This window comes from Ovis aries, chromosome 12 (assembly GCF_016772045.2).
Source record: "Ovis aries strain OAR_USU_Benz2616 breed Rambouillet chromosome 12, ARS-UI_Ramb_v3.0, whole genome shotgun sequence".
In the NCBI taxonomy this organism is placed as follows: Eukaryota; Metazoa; Chordata; class Mammalia; order Artiodactyla; family Bovidae; genus Ovis; species Ovis aries.
In genome coordinates this window covers 40,641,163-40,655,472 of record NC_056065.1, presented here as the reverse complement: position 1 = coordinate 40,655,472, position 14,310 = coordinate 40,641,163, and the positions used below count along the sequence as shown (strand labels likewise).

General features: G+C 41.6%; 1 protein-coding gene across 15 annotated transcripts in view; it reads left to right on the top strand.

The window, feature by feature from the left end:
* Positions 1 to 14,310, top strand: part of VPS13D (vacuolar protein sorting 13 homolog D) — a 267,380-nt gene that overhangs the window by 79,071 nt on the left and 173,999 nt on the right. For all 15 annotated transcript variants that reach the window (XR_009595826.1, XM_042257233.1, XM_012187296.3 and 12 more), the window contains 7 exons: positions 1,037 to 1,170; positions 3,661 to 3,816; positions 5,011 to 5,221; positions 5,734 to 5,808; positions 9,069 to 9,275; positions 11,405 to 11,494; positions 14,080 to 14,220. Coding sequence is in view for 14 of the 15 variants with exons in the window: in XM_042257233.1 (XP_042113167.1) it covers positions 1,037 to 1,170; positions 3,661 to 3,816; positions 5,011 to 5,221; positions 5,734 to 5,808; positions 9,069 to 9,275; positions 11,405 to 11,494; positions 14,080 to 14,220 (1,014 nt within the window). In the remaining variant the exon portion in view is untranslated. The remainder of the gene's footprint in view (positions 1 to 1,036; positions 1,171 to 3,660; positions 3,817 to 5,010; positions 5,222 to 5,733; positions 5,809 to 9,068; positions 9,276 to 11,404; positions 11,495 to 14,079; positions 14,221 to 14,310) is intronic.

Sequence of the window (14,310 nt, the reverse complement as noted above, 5' to 3'; positions counted from 1 at the left end):
CTTAACGTGTTTCCACGTTTTGCAGACTAACAACTGTTGACATTCTTGACCTCTGTTTTCATATGGGAATTGCCTGGCCCACAGTGAAGGCTGTAAGATCTAGTCCCTCTCCTCTGACCTCCCCTAATGCATGTGCCTGGCCTGAGTACCCACCTGGGCAGTGATCTTTTTTCCCAGTGTTAAATCTGGCTTCAATTTTCTGTTTGATCTCCAGGGCCCCAACAAATGTGCCTTACTGAGTTTAGGCAAAAGTGGTATGTGAAAAATCTCAGTTTAGAAGATAAATAAATGAGGGGATTGGTGCTGGCTTTACAAAAAGAATATTTTCCTTTATAAACAGATTTACCATGGTTTTTGTTAACTAGCAGACTCTCATAGCACATCTGTACATATATGTGTATTTATTGTTATGTCTGTGATATATCCTATCTCCTGCACAGTGATTTGAAAGAAGCTGGATAGCTCATGGCATTTAAAATAGATTTAGTTTCAAAAGTTCAGTTTATACATGTTTTTTGATGAAAACAAAAAGTAAATTTGCCATATCCATGTCCAGATGAATAGAAAACTGTCTGTGTCTATCAATTTAAAAAGCAAAAATAGTGGTCCGCATTCTTTGTAAACAACCCAGAACATATACACAGATGACCTGGTGCTCTTTGCTGCCTGACCCAACATCAGTATCTGAATCTGCTTCCTGGGAACTTAGAACAGATTGTCGCTTGGAAAAGGGGTGGTTTCCCGAGCTTCTCAGTGTCTGTTCTGCCTCCCAGGAGACCTAGCGTACAACTACATTCTAAAGAGAGAAAGTGCGTCCCAGTCTTATGCCTGTGCAGTGCTCTGTTGGCTCAGCTGTGCCTGGCCAGATCTGCAGGACCTGCTCAGGGTGTCGGCAGAATGTCGACAGACATCCTGGACATCCGATCTATCTGGCTGACCTGTCGGCCCCCCACCCAATAAATGTGCTGCCTGGCTTACGACACCTGCTGCTTTCACTTCCCAGCTTTGGCCTAGTTGACGATACTGTCCTTTCCAGGCACGGAGTTTGTGGTCGTTGAAGATGTATCCTGCTTCGATACCAATGCCATCATTCTCAAAGGCACCACTGTGCTCACCTACAAGCCCCGATTTGTCGATCGGCCCTTTTCAGGAAGTTTGTTTGGCATTGAGGTAAGAAGTCTTTGTGTTGATTGAAGCACTCAATATTTGGCTTAAGAGAAAAGCATCTGGAGAATAATTTTACCTCCTAAACTTTCCTTCAGGGTGATAATTAATGGGACCAGAGGACCCTTGCCCTCTTCTCTTCATTTTCTCCTCACATCTACCAGGTTATTCTAATGTGTGAATTCAGGCCCCCAGGGTCAGGCTGTGAATGTGTGGAGGGACTGTACCTCTTTCTCTTAGACCCAGCCTTCCTCAGAATGTTCAAGGAAGCTCTTCCAATCCCCCTTTCCCCAACAGGCTCCTTGTCATGTCCTCTTGGTTCTGTGGGTCTAGGCCCTGTCTAATTTGTAAGGGTGAGGAAGGGGTCCTTGTTTCTCCTGCATCGCTTTCTGCACATTGAGTGCTTGTCCTCACGAAGACCTAGAGCTTTCTGGTTATAGAAACGTGATACTAAAGTGTTAGGGACTTTCCATGCTATCCTTCCAGGGATATCTGATCTATTAAAGGGCACCTCTGGAGAGTCGGCCCTGACCTCAAGGGCTGAATCTCTAATTGTGATGCTCATGGCTCTGATTCAGTCTCATGAAGGAGATAATTTGCATTGGGATGGCTTTTGCAGCCAGAAGATTACATTCTACAATATTATGCAAAAACTGCTCTGTCTCTTCTTAAGCCAGGATGTGTGGAGACAGAGGAGAAATGAGGCAGATTATTATCTCCTCTGGCAAATATTCTTAAGTCACCGATCTCTGCTAATATTCCTCTTGTTAGCATACTAGAATATTTGGTCAGAGTTACTCATCATTTGCTTCCCATTTATGATTAAACTTTTTCATGCTCAGTGCTTTCCAGTGGTGTTTCAGAGGTTGAGGGAGCAAAAATTGCTTCCACCCTCAGCAGCGGATAGTACTTTTTTTTTCTGGTCAGAAATAGCTGAATAAAACCTGTGGAGATTTTACTTCCTTACCACTTGTATCTCTCATGTAAAGAAACCTCAGTGTGAGAGGAAGGATTTGCCTGCTAGCATGATGTGACTTGGTCCTCAAATTGCAGTTCGTCTGCTTTCCAAGCCTCCACAATACCAGCTTTGAATGGGAAAGTTTGGTGATTGATTAATGAACTGTCAGGTACAATTGGGTTTTGTATAGCAGACGCCCGGGAAGAAAAAAGGAAAATGGAACTTTCCTGCTCCGGAATCTTAGAAAAACTCCATGGCAAAATATTTGAGCTTCCTGGAAACTCCTTTCAGTCTTGTTCTTAAGGTGGCACAGTTGAATCTGAATTTTAAGACTACCCTAATACATCCTTGGGGGGGAATTGTAAATAAGGCAAAATGAGCTAATGTTGAATACAGCAGGGGACCTTGGTGTCATATGCTTTTCAGTAGCTCTAGAAAATTCCAGGCTTCCCTGGTGGCTCAAATGGTAAAGAGTCTGCCTGCAGTACAGGAGACCTAGGTTTGATCCCTGGTTGGGAAGATCCCCTGGAGACGGAAATGGCAACCCACTCCAGTATTCTTGCCTGGAAAATCCCATGGATCGAGGAACCCAGTAGGCTACAGTCCATGGGGTCGCAAAGAGTTGGACATGACTGAGCGACTTCACTTTCTTTTTTCTTTCTTTAGAAAATGCCAGAAAAGAGGAAGGAGCAAGGGAGACTAAAGCAATGCTTTCTTCTTCCTCCTCTACTCTTGCTGAGCATGCAGCATAATATGGTCCTGGAATGGGCGTCCTCCGTCCCTATTCTCTCCCCATAAATACGTTTTATTTTTATTAGAACATCTCAAACATACAGAAAGTAAACAGAATAGTATAATGAACCCCTATGTACCTTTCACATAGCTTCAGTGATTAATGTATTTATTTTCATTTATGATGGTAACAACTATATTACATGAAATTAGGGAAGGGGTGGGAAAAACCACCTATCGCCACCTATCTCACCTACATAATCTCTCTTGACATTTTGATGTATTTCTTCCCTTATAGTTTTGGCGTAATGTTATTTTGATTGGGCTGCTTTTTCACAACCAGTATTGTGACTGTTTTCCTGCCTTTCTAGGTAGTCTTTTAAACTGTTACTTTTAAATGGCTGCAAAATACTCTGCTGAGTAGATGGGGAATATCTTGAAAACATTGATTCTCTTAATTTTATTTTTTAACTTAGCATTAAATGATGTTTCGGTGAATTTTTCTGTGTTTTGATTACTTCCTTGGATTAGTTCCCATCAAGAGTAGGATTATTGGATCAAAGGGTGTGAGATTTTCAAGTCTCTTGTTATGTATTGCGAAACTGCCTTTCCCACGGGTGAAGCGCTGTGCTGCTGGCAGTGGGTGAGGCCACCAGCCTCACTCATCACAGTGTTCATTTCAGTGGTTGTTACGGGCCTTTTATAGGAGAGGACTGATGCTTCTGAGATGGCCCCCTTTTCTCCTGGTGGTGGGACTCTTGCTAAATCAGACATTAGTTCACGCCATATTACATTTCATCCTCTAGGTGTTTTCGTGCCGACTGGGGAATGAGCAAGACACAGCTCTTTCAATCGTCGATCCAGTACAAATTCATGTGGAATTGGTGGGAAATTCTTCTTACCAGAATAGTTCAGGATTGATGGATGCATTCAATAGCGAAGATTTTCCTCCCATCTTAGAGGTAATGACGACAAGTCTGGATAACACACTGAGGCTCTCCCAAACACTTCCCTTTACTTGAACTACTTATTTACTCTGCCAGACTCAACAACAGTTCCATTACTTCAGCAAATGCAAAATACATATGACATTGTCTCTGCCCTAGAAGATCTTTGTCTTACGGAGAATGAAAGACCTTTTGATTGGTATGATCTTGAAGTTCTATGAAAGTTTACAGAAAGTGGAGTTCAACATAGTTAGGGATGTTGACTATGAGTGAAACAAAAGAAGAGTCTATCAGGAGCATAGGATGTAAATAGGCTAAGAAGGAGAGCAGTTCTGAATTAGGAAGCAGCAAAGTCAGGGGTAGAAGTGGCCCAGCAGAGCTGAGACTGAGGGAGGTCTCACTGTAAGAAGTCTGGGGACGTGAGGAGGAGGGAGAGGAGAAGCAGAGCAGGTGAAGCCAGGGCAGGACCAGTTAAGACTTGGATGTTTTATTTCTTTGGTAGAGAGGGAGTAATTAATTCATAATCCATTTGAACTATAGGAGGTTTGAAAGAGAAAAGCCATTCTGATTTTTTGGCTTCAAAAAGAAAAAAAAAGGTAAAAGTAAGTAATAAATAAAGCACTATACCCAGACTTCAAGCAGACATCCCATTTTAAAGTGGTCTTGTGTTGGTGTCTGTACAGCTTTTCCCACTGGTAGCTGAATTGCTAATGACTGAGGAACATCAGATTTTTAGAAATATTAATATAGAACTTGACTCATTTAAGGCTCTATTTGAATAAAGGAGAGAGAAATTTTGTAAGGGGGTCAGTTGGCTTCAGAAATTTAAAAAATTAAATAGAGCAAAGCAAAATGGATTAACAGAGTGTTACTAATTGGCTCTGGAGGAGGCAAGGATCGCCTTCCTCTGATTCTCTGCTTTGATGATTATATATACTTGTAAGAAAATCATTCTACCGAATTATTAAGTGCTCTAGTAATTTGCCCCATGTAGTATGTTTTGTTTGGTACAGTTTTGTGACATTGGACCTCACATCTGAGACATCTTACCTTGTGGCTATTAGTGCTTGATTTCAAGATCTCCGCAGTCTTCAAAATGAGGAAGTGTCTGTTGTATTTCTAGAACCAGAGTTAGAGTGGTACCTCTGAGAGGTGTGGACACAGAAGCCACTGCAGCTTTAAAAACTGCCACCTTTTAAATCTTGTTAGATTCAGTTACAGGCCCTGGATATCAGACTCTCCTATAATGATGTTCAGCTGTTTCTTGCCATTGCAAAATCCATCCCAGAGCAAGCTAACGCTGCGGTGCCAGACGCGGCGGCCTTGGAGGCCAGCTCCGTTCACAGCTGCCTTCCCGGTGCTTCTCGAGGGGGAGAGGAAGTCAGAGAAGGGACAAGACACACCTTAGACCCTGTCTTGGGTAGGTATTTAACCATAAAACCCGTTCAGCCTTCTCTCAAACTCCCCTTCTTCTTGTTCAAGGTTTTCTTTTGCACTATTAGATTATTCAGGGTATAATTGTCTGTCATTAAGTATAATTGTTAAGTCATACGTATGACTAATTCTTATTTTTAAAATAAAGAAAACACCACAAACCAACTATTCTAACCTACAGTATTTTTCCTTTTACCATTTCTTCTAGAGATACGGGTAATGCTAAGTAAGGTTTAGTTTTAAACTTTGTTTGTAAACTTTTGAATATGGATAATAATACCAAGTTTCAGTTTTAAGCTTTTAAAACATAGCCAATATAGGGAAAAGACTTAAAAACTTCAGGGTATACTTGATAACTTCCAATTAGGAGCTTATTTTTGCCTATAGAAGTGAAATGACTGAGTCACCAGTTTCTGATTTCTTTTTTTGCTTCAGTTAGTCTGTGGGTTAATTTACATTAAATTACTTATAAAAATATATATACCATTTCCCCCATAGAATTACAGCTGGCTAGACTGCAGGAGCTGGGGTTTAGCATGGATGACTGCCGCAAAGCTCTCTTGGTGTGTCAAGGTAATTTGAATAAGGCTTTTTCCTTTATCTATTATCTTGATAAACAATAATGTTTGATAATGTTTGTCTTTCCATTTCCTCCCCTATTCCCATGGATGCCTTAGTGAGCTGGAGTGTGTTTTGAAAGCCCTCTGTGGTTTTCTGTGGGCTGAATATAATCTAGGGCCAGTAATAATGGGATGCAGTATTTTATGGTGGATGTAAATGTGGGCTCTGGAGCCGACTGCTTGGCTTCAGATCCTTGCGCTGTCCCCTACTGGCTCTTTTGTGACCTGGGCAAGTTTAACCTCTGTTCCAGTGCTTCCTTATCTGTACAAGTGAGGATTAGAGGACCTCCCTTGGTCCTTTGTTGCTGAGAAGCACTCTATGCAAAACACACAGCATGTGCCCTGTAGACTGTTAGCACTGTTGCTGCTGGGAATAGTAATGGTGGTGACACTGATCAGCTTGACCATTGATTGAGCTCCTCTGTGCGTACTCATGTTTCTTGTCGAATCCTCATTCCCTTGGTGGTGGCATTCTTAGCCTCACTTCAGATGGGGAAACCAGCTCAGATGGTTTGGTAAGGCTATGGTTTGGTAAGATGGTTCCGTCTCAGGCTATGTCTTAGTGTGGGGCTGGGATAGGTTTAAAGCCAGGTGTGCCCCTCTTCCTTCCACTGTGTCACACCACCTCTCCACCTCCCTCTGTGCTCTCCTTGTCTTTAAATCAGAGATACAACAAAAGCTGTATATTTTCCTAGTCTTGATACTTGGATGTATATCCTCCCTTTTTATTTCTCTGTGTGGTGGCTCAGTGGTTAAAGCGTCTGTCTGCAATGCAGGAGACCTGGGTTTGATCCCTGGGTCAGGAGATCCCCTGGAGGAGGAAATACTGGATCCACTCCAGTATTCTTGCCCGGAGAATCCCATGGGCGGAGGAGCCTGGTGGGCTACAGTCCATGGGGTCGCAAAGAGTCGGACATGACTGAGCGAATTCAGCCAGTTCAGCCAGCCATGTACTATATACAGGCGTACCTTGGAGGTTTTAGGGGGTTGGTTCCAGACCACCACAATAAAGAAAATACTGCAGTCAAGTGAGTCACACACATTTTTTGATTTCTCAGTGTGAATAAAAGTTGCTTTTACACTCTATTGTAGTCTGTTGGGTGTGCAGTACCATTATGTCTGTAAGAACAATGTATGTATCTTTATTAAGTAATACTGTTGGGAAAATGGTGCTGATAGACTTGCTCAACACAGGGTTGTCACAAATCTTCAATGTGTAAAAACTACAGTATCAGCAAAGTGCAATAAAACAAAGTATGCTCATGTATCCAACACACACACACACACACACACACACACACACATATGCGCATGTGGTATTTATACATGTTGGTAAATTGTATTGCAAATACTTTATAGAATTAGTTACAATTTTATTATAATATTAGCAGCATCATCCCTTGTCATTAAAATTATTTGTAAACAATTCTTTTACATTGATCTGAGGATGTATTATAATTTAGTCTTCAGTTGTTTTTCATTCTTTCATTATTATACACAATTCTGTTATTAATATTTTTGTGTATGAACTTTTGTCTACATCTTTCAGTTTCTTTGGTAGTGAGACTTTTTAAAAAAATGTATCTGTTTATTTGACTGCACCAGGTCTTCATTGTGGTACAAAGGGTCTTCGATGTTTGATGTGGCATTTGGGACTTTTTAGTTGTCACATGTGGGATCTTTAGTTGCAAACTCTTCGTTGTGGCATAAGGGGTCTTAGTTGCAGCATGCAGGATCTAGTTCTTTCACTAGGAATTGAACCTGGGCCCTCAGCATTGGGCACTTGGAGTCTTAGCCAGTAAAGCACCAAGGAAGTCCCCCTTTGGCAGTGAGACTTGAAAGTGAAAGTCTCTCTGTTGTGTCCGACTATACAGTCCATGGAATTCTCCAGGCCAGAAGACTGGAGTGAGTAGCTGTTCCCTTCTCCAGGGAATCTTCTCAGCCCAGGAATCGAACCCAGGTTTCTCTCATTGGTGGCGGATTCTTTACCAGCTGAGCCCACCAGTGGGACTTAGTATTATAAAAACTGGATCAGAGGATATAGATATTTTTTGAGGCTCTTTACTTGAATCGACAAATCTTTTTCTGAAAGGATTGTACCAGGTTAAACTTTGACCACTTGTGTGGTCTTATTACATGATTGTTTGCATTACCTATCCTTTACCTCTGAAAACAATTGGAAGGTAGGCCTAATTATCTTGTGTGCCTTAATTTCTTTTTTTCCTAATCATCATTGCTTTTGTTGTAGTTAACTTCATATCCCGTAATGTTTACATTTCGTTGTTTTATTTTTTTTACTCTTTAGCAATTCAAACACATTAAAAAATTTTCTAAGAGCCTTTTGGATTTTTGTTACTCTTTATTTCTTTAGTAACTGAGGTTTAGTTCCACCAATAATAAAGGTGATAATACCAACTAATGTTTATAGAGCCTCTGTTATATGCCAGGCTCTGATCTGAGAACCTCCCAGGTGCTCACTCGTTTCCTCCTCATGTCGGTCCTGTAAGTGGCTGCTGTTGGGCAGAGAGAGACCAAGCAGCTTGCCCAAGAGCCAGTATCTAGTCAGTGCAGGATCAGAAGCCAGGCCATCTTGCTCCAAAGCCTATGCCCTGAACCACCCACCACTGTTACATGCACTGGCCTCTGGTAATTTCTAAGTATAGGGTTGCATTGCTTTGCATTTTGGTTCTGTTCTTTTTTAGCTTTGGCAATCTGGTTGTGTTCAGGGGGCTGTTGTGTAACAGTTTTACAGTACACACATGGTTGAGAAGACCAAGTATGTACAACCTAAGACCTTTGAGAACAGTTACAAAGCAGCACATCAGAATATGCAGGACTACATAGTGAAGATTAAATGCTTGAGTACTGAGTGGCACCTGGAAGTTTGGAGCCTCTCCATTCCTGTTTTCTCCTCTCCTTCAGTAGATGTCACTGAAGAGGAAGGATGGCTTCCTGCAACCATTTTGAGCCAGGTCATGTGGTAAACTTGAGTAGAGGTGTGTAGTAAAGAGGGCCTTGTTCTGTTTGCTAAAAAAGCAGGATTCCTATTATTGTGCTTCGTTTTTCTTGTTCTGTCTGAGACTACAATCTGACATCAAGGTTCTCTTGGGCTATCTAGTAGGTCCCTATCAAATGTATTTCTCTGTTTCCCCGTGAGTTGCTTGAGTAGCAGTGGGAAGAGGTCCAACTGATCACCTTTCGATTTCTTCGCAGGTCAGCTAAAAAAAGCAGCCAGTTGGTTGTTCAAGAATGCTGAACCCCGGACATCCCTTTCCCTGGCCTCCAACAGCCAGCAGAGCCCGGGGGTGGTACCAGCCCGGTTGATCTCTGGCGTGGAGATGAAAGCCGAGAGCGTGTGTATCTGCTTTATCGATGACTGCATGGACTGCGATGTGCCTCTAGCTGAGCTCACCTTCTCCCGTGAGTGCTCGCCCAACCCTTAGGTTCATCTCCAAGATTGGCAGCGACTGCTGTCTTTTCTTCATGTTACTCATGCTCTTCCATTTCTAATAGCATGGGAGAGATTTAGATAATGGTTTTACATGTGTTTTCCATTATTTGTATTTTAAAGACATGTATTTATTTGCTATATGTGGCCTTTAGACCGTGGGTTGGGAATAATAGAAATTGTCGTTGATGAAATATCTGTTCTGTTAACATGTGTGCATGCTTAATCACTAAGTCGTGTCTGATTCCTTGTGACCCCATGGAGTATAGCCCACCAGGCTCCTCTGTCCATGGAATTTTCCAGGCACGAATACTGGAGTGGATTGCTGTTTCTTTCTCCAGGGTATCTTCCTGACCCAGGGGTCAAACTCGTCTCTTATGACCCCTGCATTGAGAGGTGGATTCTTTACCACTATGCCATGTGGGATGTGCCGCATGGGAAGCCATTGTTCTATAAATAGCCCTAGTTAAATAATTTCTGTTCTCTCCACTTTGTTTATGTTTTCATGTATCTTAAGATTGTAGTTATTGTTGTTTAGTTGCTACGTTGTGTCCAACTCTTTGCAACCCTCTGGCTGTAAGCCGCCAGGTTCCTTTGTCCGTGTGATTTCCTGGTCAAGAATACTAGAGTGAATTGCCATTTTCTTCTCCGGAAGGTGGGTTGCCATCTTCCCTGAGCCAGGGATCAAACCCATGTCTTCTGCATTGACAGGTGGATTTTGTACCTCTGAGCCACATCTGGCTTCAGGAAAGCCCAAAGATTATAGGGGGTACTGTTATTAAAGGGATTTAAAAGATAAGCATAGAAAGTAGGGTTTACATGCTATATAGACAATTAAAAAACACAGAGGCTTCTTAAAATGCTCACCCCATTGTCTCCTCCATAGGGCCAGATAGGAGGAGAAACCTTGTTTATCTGAGAGCTGTTCCTCAGCAGAGTGGGATGACTGTAGAAGGGCTTTATCCTCAATCACATCATTGTAAGCCATGTTAGATGCAGCTACTTTAAGATAGTAAAGGAAAATCTCACTTCTGTGTTTACTTTTAATTTTCCATCATTTTGATCTTGTAAGTCACTTTTCCCTTCAAGGAAAATTCAATTCTGGGGATTTAGTTCAACCTTTTACACACTGGGAGTTTTCCTTTTCTCTGTGTTTCTAGGCACCAAAGGGCCACTTGATTAAAATTAACAATGGGAACTTTGACTGTTTGCGTGAGTGTCTTTTCTGCAGAAAATAGTGTTTATTTTTCTATGGTAATCTTAACATTTTGAGCTAATATTTATGAGGGTATGACTGTTCTCATTACACTACCTTCTTTTCAGATATTCAGGAAAAAATGTGTTTTTTCGTTCCCTGGTTGCTGGGGCTGGGATTGGTGGAGAGGCAAATGAGGCATTTACCTCATTCACAACATTTAAAGGGCAACCATGAAAATCAGTGATTAAGATAAATGATATTTTAATGCAATATTTTTAAAAATCAGAATTTATTAAATAAAAATCCCATGGTGAGCAAAATATCAAATTTTTGTGTGTTCTCTTATAAGATCATTAGTATTAATTGTAACTAATAGCTCTTTGGGCTTCTCAGGTGGTGCTAGTCATAGAGAACCGCCTGCCCAATGCAGGAGATTTAAGAGACGCAGGTTAATCCCTGGGTCAGGAAGATCCCCTGGAGGAGGAAATGATAACCCACTCCAGTTTTCTTGCTTGGAGAATCCCATGGACAGAGGAGCCTGGTGGCTGACAGTCTGTGGGGTTGCAAAGAGTTGGACACAACTGAAGTGACTGGGCACAATAGGTCTTTATATTTATTAAGATAACGTCAATTTATAACATACAACTTTCTTGTGTACAGCCTTATATTTCCACTTCTGTATACCCTACAGTGTGCTCACTACCAAAAATTTAGTTTCTCTCCATCACCATACAATCAATCACCCTTGCTCCCACCCCGGTCCCTGCCCCTCTGGGAGCCCTTACTCTGTTCTCTGTATCTTTGTGTTTGTTTTTCTAACATCTCTTTAGTATGCTGTGTCAGCAACAGAAAGTTTTGGTTGTTTCCGCCGCACCACTGCAATAAGATTTGCTTTCATTGCAGGTCTGAATTTTCTGCAGCATGTAAGAACTAGCCCTGAAGGCTACGCCCACTTCACCCTTTCTGGAGATTATTATAACCGTGCTCTGTCAGGTCAGTATAATTATCATGGGATTTAAAACATACACTTTAGCATTTGCCTGGGCCTATCTCTAGGTAAATCTTACATGAAGCAAAGGAGTGGGACAGGACAGGGAAAGATGAAAAATAAGGCACAAGCACAAAAGACACAGATTTTTTTCATATTTCTAAAAATATATTTACTATATCACAACGGAATTATTTAAAGTTTTCATAGTTAATTCTTTTTGATCCTGGAGTTTGGCTCATTTCAGAATATGAAATTGCTCAGTAGTGAAGGATCACTCGTCTGGCCCTGAGAGCAGCTAACTTTCAAGTGAGATTTAAGCCCACACACATTCTAAACTTAAGGCCTCCTTACTTCCTACTGGGCTTGTCTCTTTAGAAGAGCACTGAGTCAGTGACAGCAAATAGCCTGCCTTGCATGCATACGTACTGTCGCTTCAGTTGTGTCTGACTGTGTGAAGCTATGGACTGTAGCCTGCCGGGTGCCTCTGTCCTTAGGATTCTGGCTAGAATCCTAGAATACTGGAGTGGATTGCCATGCCCTCCTCAAGGGGATCTTCCCTGCCCAGGAATTAAACCTGAATCTCTTATGTCACCTGCATTGGCAGGCAGATTCTTTACCGTTAGTGCCACCTGGGAAGCTGGTAAATGAGTATAACCTGCCTTATTTGTTCCCTAAAGTAGAATGTGGTTGCTCAGGGCAAGCTGTTCTTCCAGAGACATAAACCTGGATAAAGTGCAAGTGATTTTCATATGTCTTTCCTTCCATTGGAAAGACCAGGGTAAGGATCTATACAGATGGACATTCAAGAACAATCCGGTAACAGGGCTGAACAGTTTGAGCTGTGACATTCTTTACCTTAAAGAGAGTTCTTTGTAGGTATGGACAGAGTAAACCAAGTAGTGTTGAAGAGCGGTTGCTCCCTTTGAAGTCAGTGGAAAATTAAGCTTCCAGTGTGTTTTGCTGCCTGCTAATTGTTCTAGACTACGTGTCACATTCAATTTTATATGTTAGTTAACATTCTCCCTTCTCTGTTCTGGATTCACTTAAAGGCAACACTCTTTTTTCCTAATTGTTCAAAATGTTTAACTTCAGAATAATGGTCTCAGCCCTGCTAGTTGAGAGAAAGTTTTACAGGGCATATGGTAGCTATTTTTTTGAGAATCATTTATTTTCCCAGAGCAAGTATTGCTTACTTTTACAGTTGCAGGAACACATTCAGGTCACTAAGCACTAAATGGCGTGAGGCGATGAACGTACCAATGTTAAGCTACATGTTAGATTGGATTTGTATTAGTAAATCATCTCATCTATGGCCAGTGGATTGTGTTTAGGGAAAAGTTAACTGGCCTTGAAAAGCCGTCTTTAAAACCACAGGAAGATAGCATTTTTCTCATCCAACAGATGGGCAAAAAGGAAGGGTGACAGACCTAAGTATGGTGAAGATATGAGCCACAGAAGTGTCATTTCCTACGGTCAGAATTGTACATTGGGACAACCACTTTGGAAAACAATTTGACGTGACCTGTAAGCATAGTTGGCAACCCTTCAACATACTTCTAGATCTGCGCCCTTGAGAGTCTCCTATGTGTCCTAGGAAACAAGTGAAAAAAGACCGCTTCTAGTAGTGGTTTTCCAAATAGCAGCAAAGCTGGAATCAAATGCAGTGTCTCTTAGCAGTAGAATAGATAAACAAAGTGGTATGTTCATAAGTGGATTGGAACTCAGTGGTGAAAATAATGTACCACAGATATATGGCATCAGTGTGAGTGGATCTCAAAGACATGTTAGTGATCAAAAATAGGAACTTGCAAAAGAATACACACAGTTGGATTCTATTTATGTGAAGACCCCCTACATTAGCGGGACACACTAATGTATTTATTCTTCAGAAATGTATACATGGATGGTAAAACTACAAAGAAGAACACAGGAATTATTAAACATTCAAGCTAATGGAGTTGAGTGGGAGAGGTTTGGTGGGGAGTGTTGTTCAGGAGCTTCAAAAGCACATCTAATGTTCTGTTTCATAAGCTGAGTAGAGGGTACATGAGCATCTGCAGTGATTTTATTCTTTAAACCATACGTAAATGTTGTTTAAATATTCTTTTTGTACATATGACACATTTTAAGATGAAAATTTCAAAAAACTCAATAAATTGCTGAATATACCTATTTATTCAACCAATGGTTCTTGATGTAAGAGGGTAGTTAAATTTAGTAGTTACTTCAGCCACTGACACTTATTTTTCCAACCTGAGTCTGAGACACTTTTTTCCATCTTGAGTGTATCAAAAACAGGGCTTGCCTGCTCTTTAATAGGAGAGGGCACGTCCCGCCTGCCTGCCTTCCTCCCACCTCTGGAAGACCATGGTTGGGGTGCATGTATGCTCTGCTGCCCATGTCCTTGAGACAGCACAGACATCTGTAGGATAACCTGAAGCTAGAGAGGGTGCCTTCTGTGTAAAATCAAGTTGGAAATAAAAAGCTGTTATCCATAGTATGTCCTTGCTGAGCATTTGTGAACGGTGTTCCCCTGTAAACTCTTGGTATCTGCTGAGCAGATGTCTTATTTCCTGTGTTCTGCTAGGCTGGGAGCCATTTATTGAGCCCTGGCCATGCTCCGTATCCTGGCAACAACAGGCTGCTAGTCGTCTCCATCCTCCTCGACTGAAGCTGGAAGCCAAGGCCAAACAGCGCTTGGATGTCAACATCACCTCTGTGCTAATTGGTGAGTGGAAAGTTGTCTTTCGGACACTGGCACCCTTCTGTGCATACGTTCCTTGTCTGGAAGGCTGTTAATTCTGGTTTAACAATTGCC